Source organism: Taurulus bubalis (genome assembly GCF_910589615.1).
Source record: "Taurulus bubalis genome assembly, chromosome: 15".
In the NCBI taxonomy this organism is placed as follows: Eukaryota; Metazoa; Chordata; class Actinopteri; order Perciformes; family Cottidae; genus Taurulus; species Taurulus bubalis.
The window spans coordinates 7,232,154-7,259,711 of record NC_136603.1 but is presented as its reverse complement, the minus strand read 5'-3'; the positions used below and the strand labels follow the sequence as shown (position 1 = coordinate 7,259,711).

Sequence of the window (27,558 nt, the reverse complement as noted above, 5' to 3'; positions counted from 1 at the left end):
AATCATGCACATGTGCCCTGAGAAGTAGCCGCTGGTTTAATGACTCCACTGTTTTTAGTTTAGTATTTTCACAAGTACGCGTGTGTGTTTTGCATGCATGTGAACGCCTGCACGGTTGTTGACCTTTTGGTTAAGTGACTTTTTCTCCTCGCTAAGCACAGAAGAGGTCACGTGGCCTCCGCCTAAGGCCTGTAAATAATGTATGTACATTTAATGGCGTTTTTTCTTCTTCATGTTGCTTGATCTTGCTGGGGGAATCTAGGTCAGCGTCGGTTGCAGGAAGCAACGTGCGTCTCATAATATTGCTTGTCTGCATCGAAATCCCAGGTCGACCACATACAATCACACGCGCCTCTAAAAACAGTACTTTAATCTGTTGGAATTATAGATCATGCTGCAATTTAAAAATGAAATCCTGTGACTTGTACTGGATGTCATATGTAGGATCAAAACAGTGACTCCAAAACAGTCGTGTCCTTCTCCTGACATTCAAGGTGCTCTAGTTCATTTTGCCAGCATGCTGCACATTGCATGGCATCAAGGGGGCGGGGCTGTTCGGTGCCAGCCGCAGGTGTTCTATTTATTTTACGTTGCTGATGGCAGTGGATGACTAATGGCAGCGTTGTACCAGGACGTAGTAGCAAAAAGTAAATTATTAGGGAATCGTATTCAAACACTTTCCAGATCTATGTTTTCGACTCACAAGGTCAGCGTTCAACGTGCCAAACTTAAATGATGTGTAAACCCCCATCTGCCACGCACGCTGCCAGCCAGGTTTTGGAGAGCGCACTCAGAAAAGGGAACCTGCATCCAGATGAGGGTGTTTGACCATAAGTTTCGCTACATCACTGATTTCATGAGATTTAGATTTGAGATTAATAGCGGCTCAACCATGTGGGCACATGTGATGTTTACCTCTTAAGCAGGCATCACAGAGATTTAATCAATCTCTCTGATGCATTTTGCATCAGAGAGATTGATAAAGCGGGACACTTCTAATCCAGTTATTTAGTCATTTTGAAAACGGGTCATACAAGGGTCCCTTTTGCTTTAGACGGATACAATGAGTTTGTAAAATCATAATTAAAAATGCAAGGTTTGACTTTAGCAAAAATAAGCAGACAATTTTATATATATATATATATATATATATATATATATATATATATATATATATATATATATATATATATATATATAAAATTTTTTTTTTTTTTTAACCAACATAGACGGGCTATATTCTCATCTCTCCACCACTCGGCAGTGAGGATAATCCCCTGAGTTTAATCAAGGCTGTCAGGTTTTTCCTCATTCTCCCCCCTTTGGATCCAGTGCAACAGTTAACAGCAGGCAGCAACTGCTATTAATGGGATTGTGTCACTCTCTGCCTAGAAGCCAGTTCCAAATCTGGGGTAGTGGGTTATCAGCAGAGGAGCTGAGGGCACGCAGCATCCAGGCAAGTGCAGACGGAGGCAATATGTCGTCGGTCAGACTGGCACAGGCACTCGGGCGACATGCGCCCGTTGTATTCTCCCCCGGGTCATCCGGAGCTTCAGCATCTGTCCTGTTAATACCAGACTAGACTCTGCACTTTCACTGTAGAACGTTAATGCACTTACTGTCGGTACGTTAGCAGTAGCTGGGCAACTAACTAACTTTGCAGTATTTGTTTTGACCAATATTGATCGTGGGCGGCTAATGCATACGTCAACCGATGCTCTGGATGACGGATATTCAAAGAGGGTCAGGCATCGAGTGCATTTGTAAGTTATATAAATGTTTGATTTTAAATTTCCGACTCTAGGAATCTATTCTATTTAAACTGATGTAATACTACTCGACAGATGACATATGTTGCGAGATCACAGAGCAGGGGGATTGCCGTTTCATCCCTCCAGAGAATCGGCAACTATGTGAAGAGGAAATGACTTGATTCAAAACACGGCAGACAGCCGAAGCCGCTGGTAGACATGAGCAGTTGGGATCGTTTGACACAATGCCATCAGACAGACACATTGCACTATAGTTGGTGTGCACAAAGTTACAGGCCTCACTGGACTGTTGGTTGACAAGTGATCAAATATTTCTCCCACTGCTTTTTACCAGCCTCAGAGTTGAGAGAGAACTGTTGCGGCCTTTTTTTTTTTAAATGTCTTAATTGCAATAAAATATCAAAACATTTTCAACGTTCTTCCTACTTCAGTCTTGAACCCACCTTTTTTTTTCAAAGATTTGTTTTCATGCCGAGTGTGAGTGGTTTTGGAACTTGAGTCTTGCCTCCCACGAAGAGCCTGGCAACTTCTTTATGGTCCAATAACACTGTTCCCTGCAGGGGGAACAGAAGCCGGGGGAAAAGTGAGGTGGAAGTCTACGCAGGGATTCCATTTGTACTTCTACAGGAATGTCTTATGGCTCTGAAGTCGCTGCAGAAAGTTGGTTTGACAGCTGATGGGGGGGGGGGGGGGGGTTTACGTCTCGGAGACAAAGTGAGGGTTTTGTGCAGAAATGTTGGCGCTTCAAGTCGTCCCGTTTTGGCTGTCGGCCAATTGTTTCAGATCACATTCTCTATTATCCTCTGATCCAGTGGTTTAATCCCCAACGAACTTCACACAGCACATCTTTTGCTGCATTATCTGATATTTCTGTAATATTAATCAATGCAGAACATCACATTTCCCCCCCCCATTTGGGAAAAAAAAACATGTCTAAGTGTGTGGGTGTGTGTGGCTTTGCCATATCGTTATTCTGTACCAGCCAATGTCTGTTTCTGGCAAAAAAAAAGACAAACTTTACTCTGAGCGGTGAACAATAGATGACTACATGGCCTCATCTAATAGCCTGTTGTGGTCAGCCTGTCAGCAGCAGACATTGGGTTTTTAGCGCAGCAAAGCCCTGTATCAAGGCCCTGAATGTATCCGAGGCCCCTCTTTTATCTCCAGCCCCATAGCATCGGGATTACTGTCCAAAAGGAGACGGGAGGCAACACTGGACTAAAAACTGCCAGCCCCAGCAGAGTCTTTGTCACGGTGCACTCCAGCCCAGATCCTTTACTGGCGACAAATATTATATTGCTGCAACAAGCAAGAAGGCTACAGACAAAAACTATGGGCTGTTTCTTTGATAAGAAGCTCCCAAAACGGGAGCAGATTCCAGCTGAGCAGACACCCAGAGGTCAAGGGCAAATTTCCTTAGTTATGCAACAGCCTATGAGACATTCTCACATGCCAAGGAACTGAATAGCCAATCAAAAGGCCCCGCTCCTCCCCGGGAGTCGAACCGCTGCTGTACAAACATGTCCACCCCGGAGTTTGTTTGCACTGGCTAAGTTTAGGCCTGTTTATTTACTGATCAGAGAATGCCTCTCCAAAAACCTTTGTCGGAGTCCTCACAATAACGGACAACAAACGTAAAATAATGGCCTACTGGGGGTGATAACGGGATCCATTTCTGGAACCTGCGTTGTTCACCAGAACACATGAAGTCCAGCAAATAAGTTGTATGCGTTTTATTCTTCACATTCAAAGCTATTATTTAAGACTTATTTTAAACCCCCCCCCCCCCCCCCCCCCCCCCTCCATTGACAGTAGTTGTGATGTATCTCTTTCCTTTGTATTTCTGTGCAGGCGGCGACACCTGCAGCCAAAATGGAGGTGAAGACGTCACTTCTAGACAACATGATCGGGGTCGGCGACATGGTCCTCCTCGAACCCCTGTCCGAGGACTCATTCATTGAGAACCTGAGGAACCGCTTTGACCACAATGAGATCTACGTAAGTCTACCACATCCAAGTCATGAAACTGTTGTATTCAGCGCTTCCAAAGACGTGGCGGCTTCCCTCGGGAATCACTTGGGATACTTTTCATGACTCCATTGTTCTTTCATTCCCTCGCTCATTTAAGACTCGACCACACTAACCGACCAATCCATGAATCGCATCAGTAAAGAATGTAGATGATGCTTCTTTAAATGAGGCATGACTACCAGAGCTCAGGGACAAGAAGGGGCTGGTAGGCTGGCCGGCCATCTCTAGAAGAAACGAGAATGATGACCTATGCTCAACGCTCTGGACGTCAGCCCTGATGATTACAGCTCTGGTTGCTGTTGGCTCACAGGGCTCCGGGCCCGAGGGATGATGTCACCTCGTATAGCGATGATTGCCTTCGCAGAGCGCTAGATATTTTGCCGCGATGCAGCCCACATCCTGCTGAGGAATGGGAATTGTGTTTTCATATTTCAAATGCCCTCAATTTTCTGTCCTAAACTGTAAGCTCTTGAGCTTTTTCTTTCCTGCGGGGCATTGACCTACATGTTTGGGGAACTACTTGAAGTTTATTATTTAACTTCATAAACGTTCCTCCAAAAGGTGCACGATCTTAGTATTTCAGAATTTTTTTTTCTTCTTCTTTTTTACTTCTTCATCCTTTTGGTTTAAAATGTGACATTTTCATGGAAAGGTAAATCATGGCTCCAACTCTCTATAATGGGAGTTTTTTTTTTTTTGGTGGCATAAGCTGCACCTCAAGAGTGATGACCAGGAAAAGCACCGGAGCCCATACTTATCCAATAAATCTGTGGTGTACAACTCTTGCATGTGAATGTATTTTTCCCTCGTGAGGCATCATTCCTCGCAAATGGTCCCCCACACCAACCTATCATATGACGGCTCGCAGCAGAAGAAACATGGCTTTGTTTTGCAGGGCGACGGCGCACCATGTATCCAATAACTCGGTTGAAAGTCAAAGGGAATGAAAATCGGCCCGTTAACTGATGCCCCGCTACTCGTGTCTGACTTGTCCTCTTTTTCTCTGCAAGAGGAAGCAATGAGTGTTTCTCATGTTTATTTAATTCCTGAAGCCCACTCTGTTTGAACCATGATTAGCTCTGCATTGTGCGCTGCATGATTTAGATGTAATGGCCTCTTTTCCTTCGCAGAATGATCAGTCCCAGTCTCCATCCTAAATGGATTCTCTAAAAGTGTAACTTGCATCTATAAGTCTTTCTATGTAATCGCTGAAGTTTCAGTCCCACCCATTTTTTTTTTTTATCTTATTTTTTTCTCCGCCATGACCTTAGTTCCTCAAGGCTCTTTCATTCTAAGTTCCAATTTTCACATGATCTTTAAATAAACAGAAGTCATATCTATGCACAGATTTACTGACTGAGTGACAAATAAATATATTATTAATATATGTAACTGTTGGGAAAGTGATGAATCACCCACGCATTCTGCTTTGGATCTGAAAAAAATGCATCACTTTTGATGGGAAAGATTGGGATATTTTTTGAATGCTCCGAAAAAACATTTTTGGTATACTTTCTGCTTATGGTCAAGGGCTCTACTTTTTGCACCTTTTTTCTTTTCTTTACCTATCCTCTGCTCTTGAAATGCTCTCTTCTCGCCTCGGGTGGACTCATGAACAAGAGGCAGTAGGCGGTCGTGGTGTTGCCACAGGGAAGGCCGTGCTCCACTCCTGTCGAGTGGATTATGCAACGGCCATTACCATGCAAAGCAAATGTTTTAGGATGAGGTTGTAAAGTGCTCTCTGTGCTCTGTTTTGAGCGTAGGAGGACGATGATGATGATGATGGCTGGTTACATTCGCTTTCACAAATATCCAAAGTGTTATCTGTTTAACAGTACCTGAGCGGATGTTACATAAAAGGTGTTTTATGTGAAACGGAGAAAGCAGTGCTTTTTTATATTTGATATTTGATCAAAAAAGGAAAAACCCACTGTTGACCCGTTAAATATCTTGCGCTTTAATAACATGTTATGTAATTGGCTAATGCTACATGAACGATTTTAGATTTGATTGAGAGTTGTAGGTGTTGCATGATATCTAGGCCTGTTACGCACCGGTATGGCATCATCAATACTTTAACATACACTGACTGAAACCCGCCTTTAGCACCCTGACCTCTTTGCAGTCTGTGTTTACTGCCTAGCCCGCAGATTCCATAAACTTTTCCTTGTTTTAAAGTGTCTTGAGTTTCACTTCAGGCACTGCATGCCTCAACAAGGCATTAAGAATACCCAGTTCGAAGAAGCTGAGGTAGAATTCCTTGTTGGGCACCAGTCTGTGTAAAAGTTGATTCACTAAGCGTTTGATTTCTCCTTCTGCCTGCAGACTTACATTGGCAGTGTGGTGATCTCCATGAACCCCTACAGGTCCTTGCCCATCTACACTCCAGACAAAGTGGAGGAGTATCGCAACAGGAACTTCTATGAACTTAGTCCACACATGTGAGTCCGCCTCCCCAATCTCCTCCATAATAATAATAATAATAATAATGTACTTTATGTCCTGCTTAAGGCCACTTGGTTTGACAGTGTCTTTCATGCGAAAATCTTTCTTTGCTGCAGCAAAGAACGGGTGTGGATGGCACTTCAAGGCTTTGCTAGTCTGAATATTTTGAGCCAGAACTGGCATCTGTCTGAAGATAGTTTTTTTTTTTTTTTCAAACCTCTGTAAGGATCATCAATTTGGACCCAGTGATTGATGAGGGGGAGGGGGTTGATCAGTCTGGTGCTCTTGCTGGCCATTCAGCACCGTGGCACGCCATCTGTCCACCGGCAACATTTAGGCAACATTGCTGTGAGGCTGCCAAGATAAAACAAAGCCTGGCACTCGTCAATTAGCCGGCTGTGTCTCTAGGCTGCAGCAGAACCCCTCGGAGACGGACTGAAAGAGCGAGAGTGCCCTTGTCCCAGAGCAGACGTACTCCCCGCAGACAAAAGCCCGCTGCTTTACTTTACAGCCAGCTATACAGAACTGCCATGACACAGTTTCAAACTGTTTTTCCCCCTTTTTTTTTTTTTTGCTTCCTTAAACTTCCTAGTGTCTGTCCTTCCTCTTTTCTTTTATATACTATAGTGGGGGATTGCTGGTTTGTAAAAGTAGTTTTTCTCATGGTCAGCTGCACAGTGCACTGTATTAAATACATGCATCAAGGTTTTAGGAGGTATCCAGAGCTACATGTAGAGGGATGACAACTTAAAATGACATTCCCTATCGAAATAAAGGTGTGTGTGTGTGTGTGTGCGTGTGTGTGTGTGTGTGTGTGTGTGTGTGTGTGCGTGCTTTGGTAAACAAAGCGCATCGCACACAGCATCTAAATGACTAATGTCAGAAACACAAATATTTCACTGGACATGGATGAAGAATGTCCTTTGTCAATTTCCACGTGTTCCCAACCGATTAACTGCGTCTGGACTGACGATAACCAAACGTGTACGTTGCTATAAGGATACTCCAAGGAATGTTAATAATGCTGCCGATAAACAACATTGCTGTTTGGCAGTGGACAAGCACGTTAAAAAATGCTCTCTGCTCCTAACTGCATTAGCACAAGATCACTTAGATAGTTACCAAAGGTTAAAGGCTAAATAGCAGACCATCGTCAGTATTTTTAGAATAATTCTCATATCATGCTGAACTTAATCCAGTCGCTTTAAAAAATAAAATGCAGTGATGAGTGAAACATGTACAATCACTGGTATGTTCCCTTTTTTTGTTTTAGTTCTTGACTAATAAATGTCATGAATATGGCCAGTATGGCTACTACTTTAGTGTCTGTCTGAGCCATTCCAACTCATCTGGCTAAAACTTTAAAACCAAGACTATGACTAAGCCATCTGTGAATCCACAGAGCCAGGTTGCATGTGTTAAAACAGAGAGAATAAGATGTAAAGAAAAATGTCTACTATCCATCACTGAATAAAGCAGAACCAGCTGCAATGGAAGACGCAACCAGAAAACTGTCTAAACTAAACTATAGGCATGGTGAAATGGCCTGCAACATCTTTATTCTCAATGTCTGCATCTTTAGTGATGGATGACTTGGTTACACTGTCAAAAAGAAATGCTTTCTATTGACTGAAATGTACATCCGCTCAACATGCTGCAAACCATCTTACCATTAGTCTTTAAGTAAAGAAGATTAAACCCCGTTTAAAAGGGCAGACTCTTGAACGGGCCCTAAAATGCCAGTCAAAGGCAGATTGTATCAACATGCTACATAAATTGATCTTAATCCTCGCGTCACGCCATCTGGACCAAGCTTTGGGCTTTGCATTGATCCGCCTCAAGTAATGTTAAACCCTCAGTCCTGTCAAATGCATCAGCACAGTTATTCTGAATGTCATGTCCATGTCTTTCCCGTAGGCTACTAGAGCTTTGGTCACTCTCATACGTTACCATCGCGTCATCAATCAGCTCATTATTTATTCTGTCTGGAGCTCCAAGCTGTCTAAATAAAGCATGAGAAGAGACGCCGACTTCAATCTGCTTTAAGTGCAGGAAGCCCGATGACAAGTTTACAGTGTTGGAGGCGGCGCTCCATTTACTCCCATGAAAGTTGCTCGGTGGCGCATGACGCAAAGATGGATCTTCCAGGCCTATGCTCTTCCTTGGACTCCTAACCATACTGTGTTGGTGCTTAACCTTCTCCATATTGACTGTCTTGTCAACATAGGAGATACATTTTGGAACGTGACTTTCTTTATTTTTTGAAATGCACTCTTATAAATCTAGAAGCAGCTGGACAGCTGTGGTTTGGGAATTCATTTGATGTTATTTGAATGAATTTGACTTGACTGGTATTCAGAGCAGGGAGCCAGCATCACTACAGGGGATTTAATTGGGTGGCGTGTCGGGCCTTAAACACCAGGCAAATTATGTATTTGCCACTTTTCATTATTAGAGCTCACTTATCTTCACATTAACTCGGGTACTTAATTTTAAGGCGAGAGTCATGTATTTATTAGACAATAGCCTTCACCATTGCCGTATAAATAACGGAAACAAAAATAGTTTGAGAATCAGCCCCGCCATACCATTTTTTTTTTTTATTTAGCTATAGCTCTGCAGTCATACAGCTTTGCAGCAAAGATTGCTATATTTGAATTTTGAACACGGTCGAGTAAAAAAAAACAATGCCTGACATGACATTATTTTTGTATAAATCTGAACATTTTGTATTTCTTTATTTTAGTGTTTTGTTTTTTTGGTGCAAATATATATATTTGATATATGCTAAAAGAAGAGTGTACAATTCCTGGTGTTTCCAAACCAAAAAAAGTTTCTGTTTTTCATGACCTTATTCTTTGCACGGCTGAGCTTCAACGGGCTGAGGGGCTTTATCACTGCAACGACTTTAGGGATCAGTGTTTGGCTTTAATTAAGGTAGCATCAGGGGGTCCTAGGAGTCTTCCTCTCTTCGCCTCATCAGACACTTGAACAGTGAAACGTCAGCAGCTCAGAACAGGTTGCATCAGTCAAGGCCAAAGTCGTTCACGGGGATGTTTTGAATCTGCCATCGCCCCTAAAGATGTCGGGTTGTATTTATGAAACCACAGGGACTTCCTGCGTGGACAACCTGATGGGGCTCTGTTATGTTCAGGTGTTGGGCAACTCCAGGTTACACTTTCACCGGCAGGTTTTTTTCCCATGACCATGGCGTGGCAATAAAGCAAAGGATCAATAAATAAATGAGATGATAATGATGGCCATATTTTTAACAAATCAAAGAAATACAATTGCCTTCTTGAACTAAGTTAGCGCTGCACAATCAGCTAATGATTGTTTACAGACGTAATAATCTCCCAGCCTGATGGGGATTTTTATTCTGAACATATTCAAAAGCAAAAGAAGTCTTCAGTAATCCTAATATCAGTATTGTTGCATTTATAGTGCATGTTTTTTTTTGGTAGCATGAAGCTACTGACTTTCTCCCCTTACTGTCACTGCAAAGAGTTTTGACGAAACAAATAACAAGCAACAGATAATTGCGCAACCCTTAAACTCCCTTCAATAACAGCAACAAAGTGTAAATAACACTACCGTGTTTGTTGACAGTGCCCACTGTTGGGATGAGATGAAAGATTAATCTATTTTAAGGTTATTGGTTAAAGCCGGCTAACTGGCTGAGCAGAATTGGTTTTGTCAAACGTGTTACCTTTTTAATTAATGCCCTTGCATCATCATTGGCTCGTTGCTGATGTGTCTGCATCTCCAAGGATGCCTGATGCACCTTGTGTATGAGTGGTGGTGTTTGTGCGTCTTTTGCATGAGCACAAGTTTGGAACGATGTGTGTGTGTGTGCGTGCAGGTGTTCATCCATTTCACACCTGCTCTTGTAATCCCTAGACAAATAGAGGTATGTGTTTGTGTGTGCCCATCAGCTGGAGGGAGAACTGCAGCTGGTCCCCTATCTCTAAACTTGTTAGCAGACTAATTGCCTGTTAAGTTCCATCTTAATTAGAGTTAGGCCTATTGCAGATTTAGCCTGGCTCTTGTTAAGCCTGAGGCCACTACGGTACATATTGATCAATTAGGAAAAAGGTGGATGTTTCCATGCGGTTGTCGTGAAGTTTACCAAATCACATTGTAGAGATTGTGATTCAGGTAAAACACATTTCAACTGAGTTGAAGCAAGTGAGCCATCATGAAAAACACGACAAAATAAAAAGGCATGAGAATGCATGTACCAGTTACATTAAAATATATATTTGAATGTATAAATCAATTTTATATCTTTCTTGAAACCGCAATAATCTAATTTCCGGAGAAAGTGACAGATGTTTCATACCAACAATTTAAAACTAAATGCAAGATTCATTTAAATTACATCAGGAAAGTGTACCATTCAGTCCCACATTTGTGTAGTATTGACAAGCTGGATGAAAGAAAAAAACGAAAAGCATGTGGCTGTGCATGTCCCTGGAAATGTGAATGAACTCTCCAGCTGGGTTTTTAGAGGACCACTCATGTGTCCATCATTTGCATTGCCGGCCAATTTAGCAAAATGCTCCTTTGCCCAGATGAGACGCCTCGTAATTAACCGGCAGGTGTTTTTCTCCCCTCGACACAAAGTCAAAGCATTAGAGATGAACTAATCAGTGGCCTTTCTCCACACACAGCAGCATTACAGATGGCCTAGAGTAATTTTTTTCGTATGCCCCCTGCCGCCCAATCGAGACCCAGATTGAGAGAAGTGTGTGTGTGTGTGTGTGGGTGGATGGGCAGCTAGCCCCACGTCTCTAGGGTAGGATCGTATTTCCCCAAGGTTTAATGAGGTATTGAGACCCCTGATGCTCTCTGCGCTCAATACCTAGTGCCACGAGAGCATTGGTTGCAGGCGGGCATCATGGCTAATGGAGCAAGGAGGCTCCATGTGGGGCGTATGTCGGGGTCTTCAGCTGTTCTGCACATGGTTGGGACAGCTTGGCTATGAAATCTGCTTTTGTTGTAGAAGTTTGACACCAAGGAATATTATCCCCTTATCTCCCTTCATTTTTATCTTAAGGCGGGTGCAATGCCTTTATGATGATACCCAGGTCACGTAGGATTGTAGCTCAGTCTTTTACTCCGTGTGACAAAGATCTTGGCCTTGCTTTTGTGAAAGGCCTGCGCTTATGTCAAAAAGCGCAGAAGACCAGAGATCACACGTGGGGGAGGGAGCTACTTGCACCGAGTGCCTGCCTGACCAGGATCGCACTAAAAGCATTCCCTCTAAGCCATCTCGTCCTAAGTAATGTGTATGTTTGCATTACTACTTTCTCAACCTTTTTGCATGGAAACTGTTCACGTGGCTTTTGCTGTCATCTCGTATTTCGCTCCATTAGATGCATTGTCGGCGTGTGAAGCCCCGGCATCGCTTCAGGCTTCTTTGTGCTAAACCACTGCCTTTTTTTTAATGTGCGACACAAAACTGGCATTGAACCATGTGTCTAAGGATTAATCTCAAATATGAGTAAGAGCCATAAGACAGTTTGTATTTGCAGTATGTTTGATTAAGATAAAAGACCCATGGTAACATAGCGTGGGTAGGATGGACTTTGGAGCCATTTGCTGGATCGTGGCTTCATAGCTGTGGTTACCTTTCCAGTGTCGTCAGTTGGAACGCTGATTAAAAGAAAAAAGGTACAAGCCGGAAATTCCCTCTATATAATTTTGTTTCGGCAGCCCACCCAAACCCAGTTGCACCCTTGTATTGGTCTTACCTTCAGAAGTGTGAAGTAGTGAAATACAGTTCCAATCTGACAAAATACTGTATTCACCTACATGTGTCATGGAATAATTGAGTTCCCCAAGTTGATATTAGCTGTGTGACTGCAGCAGACTCAAAAGAAAACTGATATCGCAAGAGGCCCTTAATAAGACACAATAATGTTAGTAATAATAGTCCTATTAAATATCCTTGTTTCTTACTGTTAAATAAAAGAGCCACGGACATGCATGTCTTTGTGAAGCGGTTCATATCTGTTTCCATCATTGCATTCCTTTATTCGGTAACAAGCTCACACCACATGTACACTGAAGGGAGTCTTATATAAGACAGATTTCAAAGAGGCCTACATGAATTGCCGCACAGAACCTGAGCGTAGGTAGATGTAAGTAGGCACTTGTTGAAACGGCATTTTGACTCAGGTGGGCAGAGTGAGTCCTCTCCAGCATGTGTGTTGGCGTAATGGTGAGCGGGCTGAACCTCGAGGTGTGTGTTCCTTTGTCCACCCACTACTTCAACTCAAGAATAAAATGCAAATGTATTGGATGTAAGTGGATGATGTAACCATTCATAAGCCACTGCTACATGTTTGCATAGAGGCATTAGGTCTATTCGACACAACACATCCAACAGTCTGAAATCCTATCTTATCTTCAAGGACTTTTTGTATTGCAGAAACATGTTTCCTAATTGCATTCATGGATCTTATTTTTGGATATGATTTAGTCCTAACTCAAGGATTTTCCCAAGTTAGGAATCCTTGGGTAGAATGGCATACGACTCATCTTAAATTACTTGCCATAGGACGCTGATGCTAGTTCAGACAATAGTTTTTAATAAGCAGTTGTATTTATTGTCATTTTGCATATTTAATTTCTAATGCTGTGTGAGCCAGGTTCTGTTTGTTAGCCCATCGTCGCTGCGACTACTAAACCTAGTGGCAATCATGAATAGTGAACGGTTATGAATTCCTGTTTTCAAAGATAATGCACCAACCTGCTGATAGGTTAACGCGATACTGATTACACATTGCCTGCGCTGTCATGTATCGCTTCTGTGAGCATAAGATTTTCTTTTATAGATTTTCTTTTATCTGTGGCCGTCCCAAAACCATTGTAAACTCCCTCTATTCATAGCTAGAACAATGAGTATTGGCTTTTATCTGTGTACACAGCTTGCATAACAACACGTTAGAGGCGTACCATAATGGAGGTAAACAGATGAGACTCACGGCAGTGTAGAATATTGGTGGAAACTATCAAGGGGCACACATATTTCCATTAATTCAGAACTATTTTCTTCATTAAAAAAAAATGTTGCGTCATTATGTTAAGACAGACTCTTTGGGTCAAACTGTTACCGAATCCCCGTTTTTAGGCCTCATCTGTATTTTAATCTGCTTTTGTTGTTGTTGCATATGGCCGTCCACAGCTGTACTGTAGTTGCCGTGATGTGGACAGTGTAGGAACATCGGCTTTTGATTGAGGACCGCAGCTCCTGCTGCTGAGCGGCTGCAGCTGGTGCACGGTCACAGTGGGGCCGCGTGTGATTGGTCACATGAAATCAAACAAGCTGTCAAACGTGATTTGGAAGTCATTTGTGCAGATTGAGGATTCATTTGGGTGCGGAAATGTGGCCAAGACCTCCCACAGGACCCGACTATGAGCCCAGCGGGTCAGGCTGACACGAAACTGTGAACGCTAATGGGGAAACTAATCGGACATCGCAGCGGGGTTAAGCTCGTGTCAGGTAGTGTCCACTGCCAAGCTAGCTTTTTGCATTAGAGCTTGGGTCATTTTTATTAAAAAAAAGTTGATTAAATGGGGTGGGGTGATTATCAATAGTTATCAGTGTTTTTTTAATTTTATTTAAGAAATGGAATCTAGCTTTACTACTCTGTGCCCAATTGAATGTTGGATGCAGACATGGAGATTAGCTGTTTGCCTGCAGTCAAATTACATGTTGAGGTTATGTTATGTTCACTTGCAACATGTAATGGAACCCTGAAAGCTGTTTTTCACTCAACTTTTTGTTGGAAGTGGTCTTTATTTTGGCCAAGACTGCAGCAGGAACCCCGAGTCTGTTTTTTTTTTTTTACACAGCAATCCCACAATTTTGCCGCCATTACGCCGGCTTTTCTTTTCTACACTGAACCAAACAACTCTGTCCGTCTAGTAGTCTGTGGCCTCCTCATTTCATGGTGCTGCTGCAGGACCAACATTACACTGTCGGTCAGACCCACAATGACTCCGTCTGTCTGAATGGGCTCAGCGGGTCAAATGGTCATCCTATGTAGCCTCTTGCTTCTTTGAAGAGGAGCCAAGTGATCTTGTACTAAAAATAAACAAAATAAGGCACAACTGTTTATTTCTATGCAGTCTTTGTATGTGTGCACTGTGCAGGCAGTGTTGCGATGCCTGTAGGGCTCAAAGATTACACGTCATTCATTTTTCTTTTGTACTTCTCATATGGGTCAGAGGTCATCCTCAAAAAAAGAAGAACTGTGTCTATATATAATATTGATGAGATCATTCCAATGCAACTGAAGTTAAACCAGTTTAAAAATGGTCATTCTAGTGACCGTGACAAGTTGTGTTTTAAATTGCAAGGCCTCTGAGAGCCGGCAGTGCCACAGTTGAAGGACACATGGACGAAGACAGGAAGTCCTCAAACCTGACAGAGCTGGAGCTTGCTGGGCTATAAAAATACATCTTGTTCCTCTGTTTCCATCATCCTGCCTGTGGCTGTGCACATGTGCACCCCCCCCCCCACCCCCCCAAAAGTATTTTTCTATATCTTCTAGCAAAAGGCCTTCATTCATCATTGTTGTCTCACAGTCTTTAAGCCCCTTTAACAACTGATAATTGGGAGTCATTTGAATATCTTTTTAAATATGCTCCATGCTGATTCCCTCAAACCCACTGAAAGAGCCTCAGAAGAGTCTTTGTTCCGGTGTTACTTTGAGGATGTCTTGCTAACTTACTCAGCATGCTCCTTTCCTGCTTCTCCAAGGATCAGACAAACAAGTTGAAGCTGTGTATTCCCCTGCTGTGGAACACTAAATTGCTATGCAGTAAAGTAAATTAAAGCCCTGGACTTTAAAGCCCCCACCACCATGTATGGGTGGGGGAGTATCAATGAGTAATTTAGCAGAGGTCTCGGGCAACCCTGAGCGAGTGTTGATAAATTAGAGATCTGCAGCGCTTCACCCTGAGCTTTTAATTTAGAGTTGGAGGTATTCGTTATTGCTCCTTTATAAGTTGCACACTGAGGGTGCTCTTTAGCTATCATGACCTTGTGTCAGATCTTTTCCTCACCACCTGTGTTATAGCAACACATTGCCAAAGCCAATACACACAGATGGGCCACATCTGTCCGACCAGCACGTTCGTCAACAATCTGAATGCATGCCGCTGTGCTGAATCTTTTGTGTGTGTGTGTTGCACCAGCCAGCGACTCTTCCACCTGGTCGTAAAGAATCAGGGAAGTGTGGCTTCCTTGCCTGCTCCAACAGAGCCAGGCGGATTTCCTGTGGCCTCTGGAGGAGCCAGGTCACGCTGAGCTCAAAGCTCCCCCCCCCATGCATACAAACACAGAATAAAAACATAGCTGGATTTAGCATCAAAGTACTGAACAGGTTTTTGCATTTTGCTGCTGGATAAAGAACAAAGTTGCTCTCTGAAAGGCGTATTTATATGTGCTGCCTGTCCGCCGAAGCCATGGCTCTGAGAGAGACAGATTATTATTATTGTTTGCAAAAGTCCTGCCGTCTCCCAGTAGCTGGCTGGGCTGCGCTCCAGCCCATATATTACAGCTTCATTAGCATGTATGAATGACGCCCTCGGAGTACTCCACCCTCTTCAGAGTCGGGTCTCACTGCAGGACCAGTTACCAGAGGTTGGTTGGAAAAAAGAACTGACTCGGCTATTTTCTACTGCTTACCTCATACCAGTGTGGCTTTGTGTTCACCGCTGCCACGTGCACGGTCCAAATTACAGCCTGCCGGCAGATGTGAAGGGGAGGTGCCAAGTGGCACTTATGGTTCAAGGCGCTCCCCTCCTCTCACACACACACACACACACACACACACACACACACACACACACACACACACACACACACACACACTGCTACACACACACTGATCAGGGAGGCCTTTGGGATTTTAGTGCCTCACTCACTGCTTCCTCTGCCTTTGATGGTGACCTTGGTGCTTCATCATTTTTGAATTCCATGTTTGTGAAGTGGTCCAGCCAGTTGCTATTCATACTGCTTTCATGGTCCTAATGACAGCACAATGTTGCAGCCGCAGGGGTGAACATTAATTAATTCCAACTCTGCCTTGTTTTTCTTGCTTTTGTACATGGGAATAAAATAATACAGATTAGTATTTTGTGAGAGGTCGGTGGTGGCTAAATGTTCAAAATTCACACATTTATATAATCTGAATATGCACAATTTTGGGTGTGGCTGCACGCTTCTCCTGACTTTCTTTGCATATTGTGATTATGTGGTGGCCATTCATATTTGTGTGTGTGTGTATATAAAGGACCTCTCACTCCTATTTTACTGCCCTCACCTTCCCCTGGTACACTCCCCCTCCCACTGGCCTTCTCTGGGGGCGACATAATTGTGTGATGATTTGCTCATTGTCAGGATGAGGTCAGGCAAAAGGAGTGTTTTCACAAAGCAGACATCTGCTGCGCTGTGCTGCCCTTTTCAGCAGTGACGTAATGTCCTGTGGCGAGTCTCGTCCACACAAATTCTGTGTGCAGGAGAGGGTAGGGGTTGGGCTGTGATTACAGATTGTGTGGGTGGGGATTTCGGAGCAAGAGGCTTGTGCCAGACGCAAGAAGGAGAAAAAAAAAAACAGAGGGCTGTAAAAATGTACATTAAATGTTCTCTGTAAAGTTAATTTTACATTCAGAATTTCTCACCAGAGCAAATCCCAAGTGTGTTTTATGCAGTTCTTTCCATTCTAACCCTTTGCAATGCAGATTTATTTCTCAATTTATTCTAAAAATATTTTTTTAAACCTGCTTTGTTGACATCCATATTAACATTGTTTAGCCACCTTCTGCCCCTCAATTTGCTAGGGTATTGCTTAGTTTCTTGGCTGCTGATGATCAGTGTGGCCACATTGCATAATCTCCATGCAATATACATGTATTGATGTTACCGTCCTGTGCAGTTTGCAGGGATGTTTTGCTTCACCTGTGCTTTAATAAAATAAATCGGCGGGCCTATTGACTCACTACAGCAGCTTGACTCAAAGGAGGTTACTTCTGCACTTGCATCCCCGATTTCCCGAGGGCGTGTCGGTGGACGACCCACGCTGGGGGCCGACGAGGGAGAGCACTGTGGTTGCCGGGCTGCATGGGCTCTGGTCCCAAACAATGTGTGATGGTGCAGAACCCTAAGCTCCATTAGAACCCTAAGCTCCATTAGCCCGCCTGAGCTTTAACTTTGTATTGTGGCCTGGAATGCATTCATCTGTCGGTCCATCTCTGAGCAAACTGTCATGGCTTCTTACGCGCAATCAGCTACTTCTCAAATTGGAGGTCAGTGTTAGTTCAGCGTGTGATTATACGCTCCAAGTTCTGCTCCTAACCGCACTGACTTCACTGATGCATTTAGTTGCTGTACCCCAAATTAGATTATTTATTTTTTTTCTTCAGACATTAGCTTCTTTTTCCATGTCTTGGTGTATTCGTGGCTATTTGAACTAGATAATGATTTGCAGCGTTGCAGTTCAGCGTACAGACTGAAATGCAGCCTGAACATCTAGCTGAGGAATCACTTTGAACCCTGTCGAGCCAGATTTTTAGCTTGGTGCCACGCTACGTTTTGATATCTGACGAGAGCTTTGCCTCGACAAGTAAATATGACTTCAGCAACCATGCTCTGAGTTCAACATCCCATTTCAGACCCACGTTCAATATGGTTCGTGTTGTGTTAAAACCCCTGTCAGCATCTGTAAATGTCAGACATTCCTTCCTGCCCATGTCTAGCACTCTCATATTAATACTTAATTAATGGTACTCAGACCTGGAGTGCCCCTAACCCCCAGGCAAGGAATTAGACCAAATTAGACACTGGGGAGAGACCATTGTAATGCATTCCTCCAAAATTACCTCAAGCTATATTTACCTTGTACTTGATGTAAAACACAAGACTTAAAAATGTTGCTCTAGCTTGATATTTAAACCGCTGTGAGATTACTGTAATGTTTAGAAGCCGCTAGCTTTGACTCGTATTAAGACATGACCCTCCTGTAGAGATGGCTGATATCAGAGATGTGGACTCAAGTCACACATTTGATAAAGACTTAAGACTCAAATTGACGAAATCAAAAAAGACTTTCAACTCGACATGGACTTCATTTGGACTTGAAACATAAAGTTTTGGACTTAAGTGCAAATATTTGTGACTTGGAAAACTATGACTTTGCCTTTTCGGGATTAGGGATTCATCATCTTGCTCAAGGGCGCCTTTAGCCTCCTGCTTCCCTTCTGTGATGGTGCACCAGTATAGTCAGACTCAGAGAAACTCTCCTTTTAAACCTGACTCACCATTATGGTCTTAGATGATCATTCTTCCAACTCCACTTTACCGAGTCTACAACATTTCCAACAGCACAAGGCATAATCACAGCTATTACCAGTTATGGTCTTTGGAAGAAAACCATCCTGAGTAATGCCAAAGTACGGGGGGATACAGGAGACTAAGTGAGTTAATTTTCAGTCTCGTGTCCTGCTGGAGGAGAAAGTTGGAGGATGCTCCTCGCAGCACTGTACATGACTGTTTGCTTGCCAAATAAAAGCTGCACAACTCTTTAGTGTTCCTTCTTTGTGCCACACAAGATTAAACAAAAGAAGTGTCATTGTGATATGGCCCTCTCACCATCCACACCCTTCTCTCCAACCTTAAGGGATTTGTCTGCATAAAGAGAACAAATAAAACATTGTTCTGGAATTCAGTGGGGGCTGAAACTGCAATAATCAGTCCCACTTTCCCATTGTATCACTGTCCTGGAATGTATAACAATAGGCTTCACTTTATAATAGGCACTCTACTTTTATCATTCACTAATCCACCCAGGGTTATTTTACAGTGAGTGATTGTATTAATCAAACACCCGCCAGGGCACAAAGCAGATTCCTTTTTGTTTTTCTTAATAGCGGCAGAAAAATGTAAACTAATTGTTTTAACTGTCACATGTGGAGGAAAAAGGCTTCTAAGCATGTCATGGTTCTTGTTTGCATTTGGGTGCAGGAGCTTGAGCAGCATTAGTGTCAAAGTTAAGTTGGGAAGAAAGGAGCAGGAAATGGTCAGTATTCCAACTATCAAAGCCAAATCCCAAATGTGAACCAGCCGGTGTGGCTAAATAAAGCTGCAAGTCCCTCCAGTCCTGTGGCTACCGGTACTCTCTAGATACGACCTAATTCCCAATAAAGCTGCATGCTATTGATTAGGATGGACGCCATGCGGCCTGGCAGAGCACTGTATTATTACTCTGAACTTCTTTTACCCCAGTGTCTCTCCCAAAATATCCTGGAAAGTACATTGAAAATAAGGATGCTATGTAAGCTGAGGACATGCAATTGTACCATGAAAGCTTATGACTCTGTGCCCTTTTGTCTTCCAGCTATGCTTTGGCGGATGAGGCCTACCGTTCACTGAGGGACCAGGACAAGGACCAGTGCATCCTCATCACAGGGGAGAGTGGGGCTGGGAAAACCGGTATGTCACCAAATGCCCACTCCTTTTTTCTTTCTTTCTTTATCTTGACGTCTGTGCACTCAAGGTCGCATTTAATTCTCCACATCAGGCAACATGCACTGCGGCCCGGCATCGCCCTGTTTCAATATGCCTGGATCCTACCTCACCTTCCAGCTGCTGATATCAGTAATGCATCAGTAAAAACATGAAACACTCTTCATCTTACTAAAATGATGAAGGGTGAATTGGATCAACCCACAAACCTGGGCGGCGGGGAAACGGGAGAGTATTTTAACAAACGATTGAATTGCTCTGTGAAATCAACTCAATCGTGCAATGCTCGAGTTTAGCCGAAGACAAAAAAAATGCTTAAATGATCCACGAACAGCTAATAAGCTAATGCATCCCAGGAGAGACAATAATGCATCATCAGGCCTCTCATCTGCTTTTAGTGCTGAACAAACATTTGTTGTAAGTGTAGTCAAACCGTATTTTGTAAAGACAGCTGTAAGATGAGGGTTGTTTTGTATAAAGCCACAGTGCAGATTTAGATCAAAAAGCAGCTTGATGCAATTTTTTTTTTTTTTTTTCCCGAGAACGGCATGTTGGTACATGAAACGTGACTAACTCTTTGATGACCTGCATAAGGAGAGGGTGTTAAATGAGAGAGGTAGACGAATCAAAGTAGACCAGATGGTTTCCTGATTGTCTGACACGCTCACGTCTGACGGTGCACTGGACTAGAAATACGGAGCCGGCTGATGTTAGAGGACGCCGTGTTCACGTCCCTGGTTCTTTTGATTTATTTGATATCGTAGTAGTGTGGTCGCGTTCGGCTCGGGAGCAGTACAGTGACGTGGTGCAGGTAAAATCCATATTGAGCTGGCGGAGTACAAACTGCAGTTTATTAATAAAAAATAAATTCCTGTACTGTAAAGACGCAGACGGGCATTCATACTTGGCTCTTGTTCTCACTCACTGTTTGCTTCATAGTCACACTCTGGATTTGCATGTGTGCGACCGACTTAAGTGTCGGAGTAATTTGTAGTCGCAGCGTCCATTTGGTTCCAATTTAAAGTGAGAAATACTGAGACGAATATATAAAATACATTTTCTTTGTTGGAATATTTAGACCTGAATATTGTACAGCGACTGTTCCATCATGTATGGATGTGCCTTCCTTACTATGATTTTAATTCCTCGCCCTGCCCTTGTTTCTTTGTGCTCTGCTGCACTGATGCCAAATCCATTGCCTGTATTTTTTTTTATGTGACGCACGCAGTGTTTATATTTGCACATTGATCTCTGTCGAGAGCTAATATCTAACAACGCAACTTTCCCCCAGTAGAACTTTGGCAGCAGACATCAGGATCCACCAAGCCGCACAGCCATTTTAACAAGAGCCACTGTCAACGCTGTGAGATTGTCAGTCACACACGATAATAATAATCATTTTGGTCGGGTAATGCAGTGATACAACAATAAAACGGTGCCAGTGGAGAGCACAGCAAAGTATGACGGATCGTGTTTTGCACCGGCCTTTATTTGGGTTCTCTCAAGCTCTCATGGATATTAAAAACCCCACTCCCAAGAAGCTGTTCAGCCAAGTTTAGGAGATAAATTTGGATTTCAGTAATCGCATCGGCCTCGGAGCTTTGTAGTGGAATAAGGCCATCAAAAACTGTGCATACCCCATCGATATGGGTCATTGACTTTTATGTCTGTTTCTTGTGCTCCGTCTTGTTGTGGCTCCCGTATGAGCAAGGAGCTGTGACCAACAGTATTATCAGATGCCAGCGATGGCGGACAGGAGACATAACATTGTTGTTTTTTTCTGCTGCGAGACATGACTGGGGGAGTTTATTTTGCTTCCCTGAGACAGGGGGGAAAAAAAAAATGCAAAGATTAAGCAGTGTGTACCTTGTTGCTCAGCAGAGCAGGGCCTCTTGATCTCTGCATTTATTTTCTCCACTCTTTCCCGTACCTCGGCAAAATGTACGAGCGCGTCTGGCGCCGTTTGTATTGCCGGGCTCATCAGCAGTCTGTACCAGCAACTTCTGTCGAGCTCTTTTCTATCCCTGCTTGGCACAACACTCGCATCATCAGTTTTAGGTCACTGTCATCTCACTGGACAGGAGAGGTGATCCAGATGCCAGCCGTCATCCAACGAGGCATGCCACTTGTTTTCAGACGAGCACAAGATTCCTTTTGAGCCCTTGTCGTGTTTTTCATCCAGAAAATATTTCAAAACTTGCTCTCTCTCCCGAGTCTTCCAGATCAGCTTCGGCTCTTACACGAGAAGTGGATGAACGGGGATCATCTGTTGATCCAAATAGTCGGGTTTCTTCAGTTCATCTAATCGGTTCCCAATGAAATCCGTCATTTGAATGATGATAACCTGATGCAATAATGGGCACGGTCTAACTAAACAATTATGCTGCCTCCTCCCCCGCTCTGTACCCAAGCCTAATGGCCCACACCCTCTCTGTTGGGTGTTGGGGGGATGAGGTAAGAGGAATTTGATAGGGAATGGTGAGACGGGTGGGCGACCTCTCTTTGCTTCTATAGTGTCCAGCCAAGGCTTTGACCTAATAGTTGTTGTGTCTGTGTGTGTGTGTGTGTGTGTGTGTGTGTGTGTGTGTGTGTGTGTGTGTGTGTGTGTGTGTGTGTGTGTGTGTGTGTGTGTGTGTGTGTGTGTGTGTGTGTGTGTGTGTGTGTGTGTGTGTTCCAGAGGCCAGTAAGCTGGTGATGTCATACGTGGCAGCGGTGTGTGGGAAGGGCCAGGAGGTGAATAAGGTCAAGGAACAGCTGCTGCAGTCCAATCCCGTGCTGGAGGGTGAGTACGCGTCAGTCACACTCGAGCTAATCCAAGCGGCTGGATCGTCTGAAGCTTACATTTGGAGACTGAGTCTGTTTTTAACGGTTTGATAACTTACATTTCAAATGCGCCTCAAAATGCAGCTTCTTTTCCCAAAGTTTGAAGACATAAATATTCGTACATTGTATATTTGCAACCTGTCGCCCACCCTGCATAGAGTATTACGACAATATTTTATTATGTTTGGTTTTGGAACACGTAATGACCAGACAAATGCATTTAATCACTGCTAAACTCCTGATTATCAGCTAAGGAACACAAATAATTCGACTGCAAAACATTTTTGATTTGGTACGTACACATGGGAATTGTACTGTCACAGACAAGTAAGCTAATCAGCAAAAAAACTTTTAGTGGTTGTGTTGCACACACTTTTTATTCCTCTACTTCGGTACACCAGAGACACACACACACACACACACATATACTCCCATACCGTCTCAATCTCACAGCTCAGTGCTGGCACAGAAACAGCTGTACTTTAATTGGGGGCAGTGGACAGGAAATGCCCGTGAATGATGAAGCTGTATACCCGGGTTGAGTTGCTGCAGAAAAGCCTGCACATCTGCAAGAGTTTAGCTCCCACCAATCTAATTGCCCCCACGCTGAAATAAAGGGAGGGGGGGGCACAGTTATCGCGCTGCGCTCAATGTGCCATGCGTCACGCTCGCTCTGTGTCATTCGCTTTCTTTCAGAACCTCTATCGGTTTCATTTGTTGTCAACCAACAATAGAAAACGCACAATAATCAGCCATTTGTCAGCAATCAAGCTGATACGCTAATAGCGCCGCGATGCATGACACAGATTTATGCACATAATGAGGCGTAGATGTGCACACATGTTTAGTGATGCATTTTTTTTTTTCAATATCTTTTTTTATGATCACACTCAAGCACTCGTACGTGTGTTTAAACATGTTTGTTGTTTGTTTACAAGCAGTGGCACATATTGAAGCATTTTGACTTGACTGTGGTGTGACGGCAAAGTTCAGCCGCTCCTAAGCCTGGAAAGCCGCGGTGCTTTGACTAATCCACGCAGAATTATGGGGCTTCATCCGTACAAATAGCTTTGACATCCAGACCATTTATGATTGACGGCTAGATGCAGCGAGGCACAACGATGAGGATCATTCGTATGTTTTGGTATATTTGTAAACGAGCTTTGGTTTGTTTTGATATCATTGGCTATGACGTCATTTTAGATGGATTAGCATGAATTATACATCGTTTGCAATGTTTTAATCATGTCCCATTATGATTTTCAGCCTTTGGAAATGCCAAAACAGTGAGGAATGACAACTCTTCCAGATTTGTAAGTATACACTGAATTGATGAACAACTAGTGTCGTTTAATTAGTTTGCGTCTTGAATGAGGCTTTATTTGGGCTGGATAAGTTCTCACAGTAATGCTGTCCAGACACATTAGCCTTGGGATGACTTGATGGTTTAAGAAAAGGCCGTCAGGCTGATGTTTTTCTGTATACACGTGTCCTTAAGTAATTCATGTTAGAACGGGTTTCAAAGCAACAAATCAAAGTCCTTGAAGGGGATGCGGTCCCATATCATGTGAAGACATACAGTGTATTGGATCGGTAACGGCAGGCCCTGCACGCTTGAGATATTTCTCGAGCACACGCTAGCTGGCCTGTGAATGCTCGTTACATAAAGCACACAGAACAAGGCCTTCAACGGCAGACCAGAAACACGACGGACTATCCGTTTGTCCAAACAATTGCACGCGTTTATGAATTAACTGATTTTTGATTCATGAAATCTGATGCTTATCTCGATGGCATCACGAGAATGTTTCAGCGTGTAGACGGATCCAGGAGAGGATTTATTTCCAGGCAGTGGCCGACTAAAAGAAGATGGGTGTGTTTTTTGTTTTTTTTTTGTTGCTTTTTGTCTGCCAAGGAGTTCCTTCTCACGCTGTCTGGATCGTTATTTTCAGGGAGGCCCAATCCAGCAGCATCGGCCTGCTCCAGGTTTCTCTCTTATGACATGCCATTGCATCAGATTACCGATCGCACCACCGCTAGCGCTTTTTAACATGTTTATTTAGCTGCAAATTCGTAAAAAAGAAAAGTGAGTCGGTTTATCGGAAAACTTCCAGGACACGATGTGTGCTTGATTTAATTGGCTTTTCCAATCACGATGTCAGGTTTCCTTTTCACACTCTGTTCAATCATCTACCTACATTGGTACATACAACCGCATGCCTGGACTTGCAGTTGTAACGGGGAGCTTAAAAAAGGATTATGCCCCTGATCTGTTTATATTTAGGTAACCTTGGCATAAACCTCTAGACGAGGACCGCAGGCCTCCCCACTGGATGCCAGTTCATCAGAGCCCCATCAGTTTATCAGAGACCTATGAATCAAACTGCCACTTAATTTTGCTGAGTGCAGCAGGCTTATTGGGATTGGCTGGAACCCGCTCACCAGCAAAGCTTGGCCTGCTTTGAGGACCTGTCTGCTATTAATACATCAGAGGGAGGGGTGAATAAACACACAGGACCCTGTGTTCTAGCATCCAAGTTTCAGCTTGATCTGTCAGCAGATCGAAGGAGAGAGACAGCCTGAAATGTTTTGTTTTAGTCCTCCAGTAGAAATAACTTGGCATGGTGGGGGGCTTTCCTTCTCCAGCCATAACAGTTTATGATTGGCAGCTGGTGCAGAGTTTTGGCCCCACTGTGTTGAGTGTATATCGAAGTTCAGTTCCACCCACAGACACAAGTCTTGTTCTAAATGTTGCTCTCTTCCCCACAGGGAAAGTACATGGACATTGAGTTTGACTTCAAGGGAGATCCTCTGGGAGGCGTCATCAGCAACTGTGAGTAGTATTGACATGACAATGTACGCGCCATATTTAATCAGTCGTGTTTCATATTAGCTTTAGACTTTGGGGAACGCTTCATTGAAACTAATCTCGGACCGAACGGGACGCTCACACCTCCGCCCTCTCGCTTTCGCCCCTCCGCTCTTTTCTCAGTTATCTTGCTCCTGTTCACATTGTTGCATCTGCGCTGACTTCTCTGCCAGAGGTCACAGAAAGAAAACGAGGAACGGATGGCCGAGACACAAATGAACCTCTGTCTGTGGGCTTCGAGTTAGAACAACACAAGGGACTTTCTGTGAAGAAGAGCCACTGACATGTGACTGCTTCAGACGGGGCCGGCTGGCCCGCTAGACAGATGGACGACGATGCTCTTGCAAGGCAAAGCCTGGATGGATTTCTCTTTCCCTCCCAGCTCATTATTTTCCCCTAGACGTTCATCCATCGATTTCCCCGGTGCTTCCTACAACTGAGATTAGACGGCTACACTTTTTGAAAACCCAATCCTCCATCGCTTCAATGATGCAGTGGAAAGTTTTTGGCAGCCAAATCAAAACATAACAGGATATTGTTCCCATATTGCTACTTTCGTGTGAGTGTGTGTGTGTTTTTGCATTTCCTAGTGAGAGGAATCAGAGCGGGTTCAGGATGCTTTACTACAGAAAATTTAAAGCTTTTTTTTTTTTTTATAAAAGCAATGAAAAGATGACTGAAGGGTTTGGCTGGACACGACGTGAAAGGTCACTCCAGTTCCCATTTCAGAGACTCTGCACAAACGTAAATCAAATGCGGCCACGTATAATGAAAGCGTTCAACCCAAAGCAGAAATGGAGACAGTGGCTCTTCAGTGGTATTGTTCTTATCCTCTCTGCGTCTTTGACCACAGCTGCATATTCCCAGCAGCCAGCCACTCAGCCGTGGAAGTTGTATTATTGATGCGCTGGCTCTTATAGAGTCGTCTATGTGATCCGTGGCCAGTGAGTGCCAGAGATTCCCATTGAGCCTGTCCCAGCGCTAACGCTGACAGCCCCAGGATACGCTAACTAGAGCGCTCTAGTTGGCGTATCCTCAGATTCAGTGCGAAGTGGCCTCCTGTCCACTCGGCACCCACAGACTGGTGAGTCATAGTTTGTCTTCAAAGATTTGAGAAAAAAACGCCAGGAGCATTTTTATTTTTCATGGCTGGAAATTTGACTGTGGTTAAAATGGCAGTTCATGTGGATATTTGTCGTTCAGTCAGTTTTAATGTAAACTCTTGAGTCTCTGAAAATTAGATGTTCTTAGCAAGACAAATTAGATGCTATTATCCAGCCAGACTGGCAGTGAAGAGGATCTCAAGCAGCCTCAGATGCAGAGCTCTGCTGTTGGTCTTTAATTAAATCATACTGAGCCTAATGCGGCGAGCAGCCGATGGGTCCCCTTTTAATCAGCTAGTGTTGCACTTGGTCGGGAGCCTGGGAGGAAAGGCTGACGTTTGAAAGTCTTGTGTGGTTCTTTGAACCAGGAAGCCCTCTGAGCTCCATGCAGATGCTGGGCATCCTTTACACTTCCTATAGCGGGTCAGCCCCTTATTTACTGTTCAAGGACACCTCGGTGAATCACCACAGAAACCGTTCCCGTGAGGACTATTATTGGAACGTAACGTTGTTTTGTTCATCATGTGTCATCGTTTCCCTTTGTTGTCCTCTTTTTAAGATCTGCTGGAGAAGTCCCGTGTGGTGAAACAGCCACGAGGAGAGAGGAACTTCCACGTCTTTTATCAGCTCTTGTCTGGGGCCTCCGATGACACACTCAGTAAGTCCTAAAAACACTGGCATGCATTGAATGGACGCATCAAGGTATATACATTTTTTTTTTTTTTTTTAAGTGGAAGATGGAGGCAACCTTAACTTGAAGATTAAAGTGCCTCTCGGAGCCGAGAGAAATACTCGAAATGCACTCTTCTTATCGGCCCAAACCACATACTGGGGTTGTGAAATATTCAGCCTGATCGCCTGGAATAACTTCTGGCCTCAGAATACACACATCTGCTCGCAGGAACTAATGAATCAGACTTCACAGTAGCTGGCTGAGCAGTCTTGTCCAAAGGAAACTATATACTCGCCACCATTGTG

The 27,558-nt window shown here is 43.6% G+C and overlaps 1 protein-coding gene across 4 annotated transcripts in view; it reads left to right on the top strand.

Moving 5' to 3' along the window:
• Positions 1 to 3,644: 3,644 nt before the first annotated feature.
• Positions 3,645 to 27,558, top strand: part of myo1b (myosin IB) — a gene marked incomplete at its 5' end in the record, with an annotated part of 43,622 nt that continues 19,708 nt past the window's right edge. For all 4 annotated transcript variants that reach the window (XM_079230637.1, XM_079230636.1, XM_079230638.1 and 1 more), the window contains 7 exons: positions 3,645 to 3,770; positions 6,129 to 6,244; positions 19,658 to 19,752; positions 22,463 to 22,567; positions 23,875 to 23,921; positions 25,378 to 25,441; positions 27,140 to 27,238. In XM_079230637.1, the coding sequence (XP_079086763.1) occupies positions 3,645 to 3,770; positions 6,129 to 6,244; positions 19,658 to 19,752; positions 22,463 to 22,567; positions 23,875 to 23,921; positions 25,378 to 25,441; positions 27,140 to 27,238 (652 nt within the window). The remainder of the gene's footprint in view (positions 3,771 to 6,128; positions 6,245 to 19,657; positions 19,753 to 22,462; positions 22,568 to 23,874; positions 23,922 to 25,377; positions 25,442 to 27,139; positions 27,239 to 27,558) is intronic.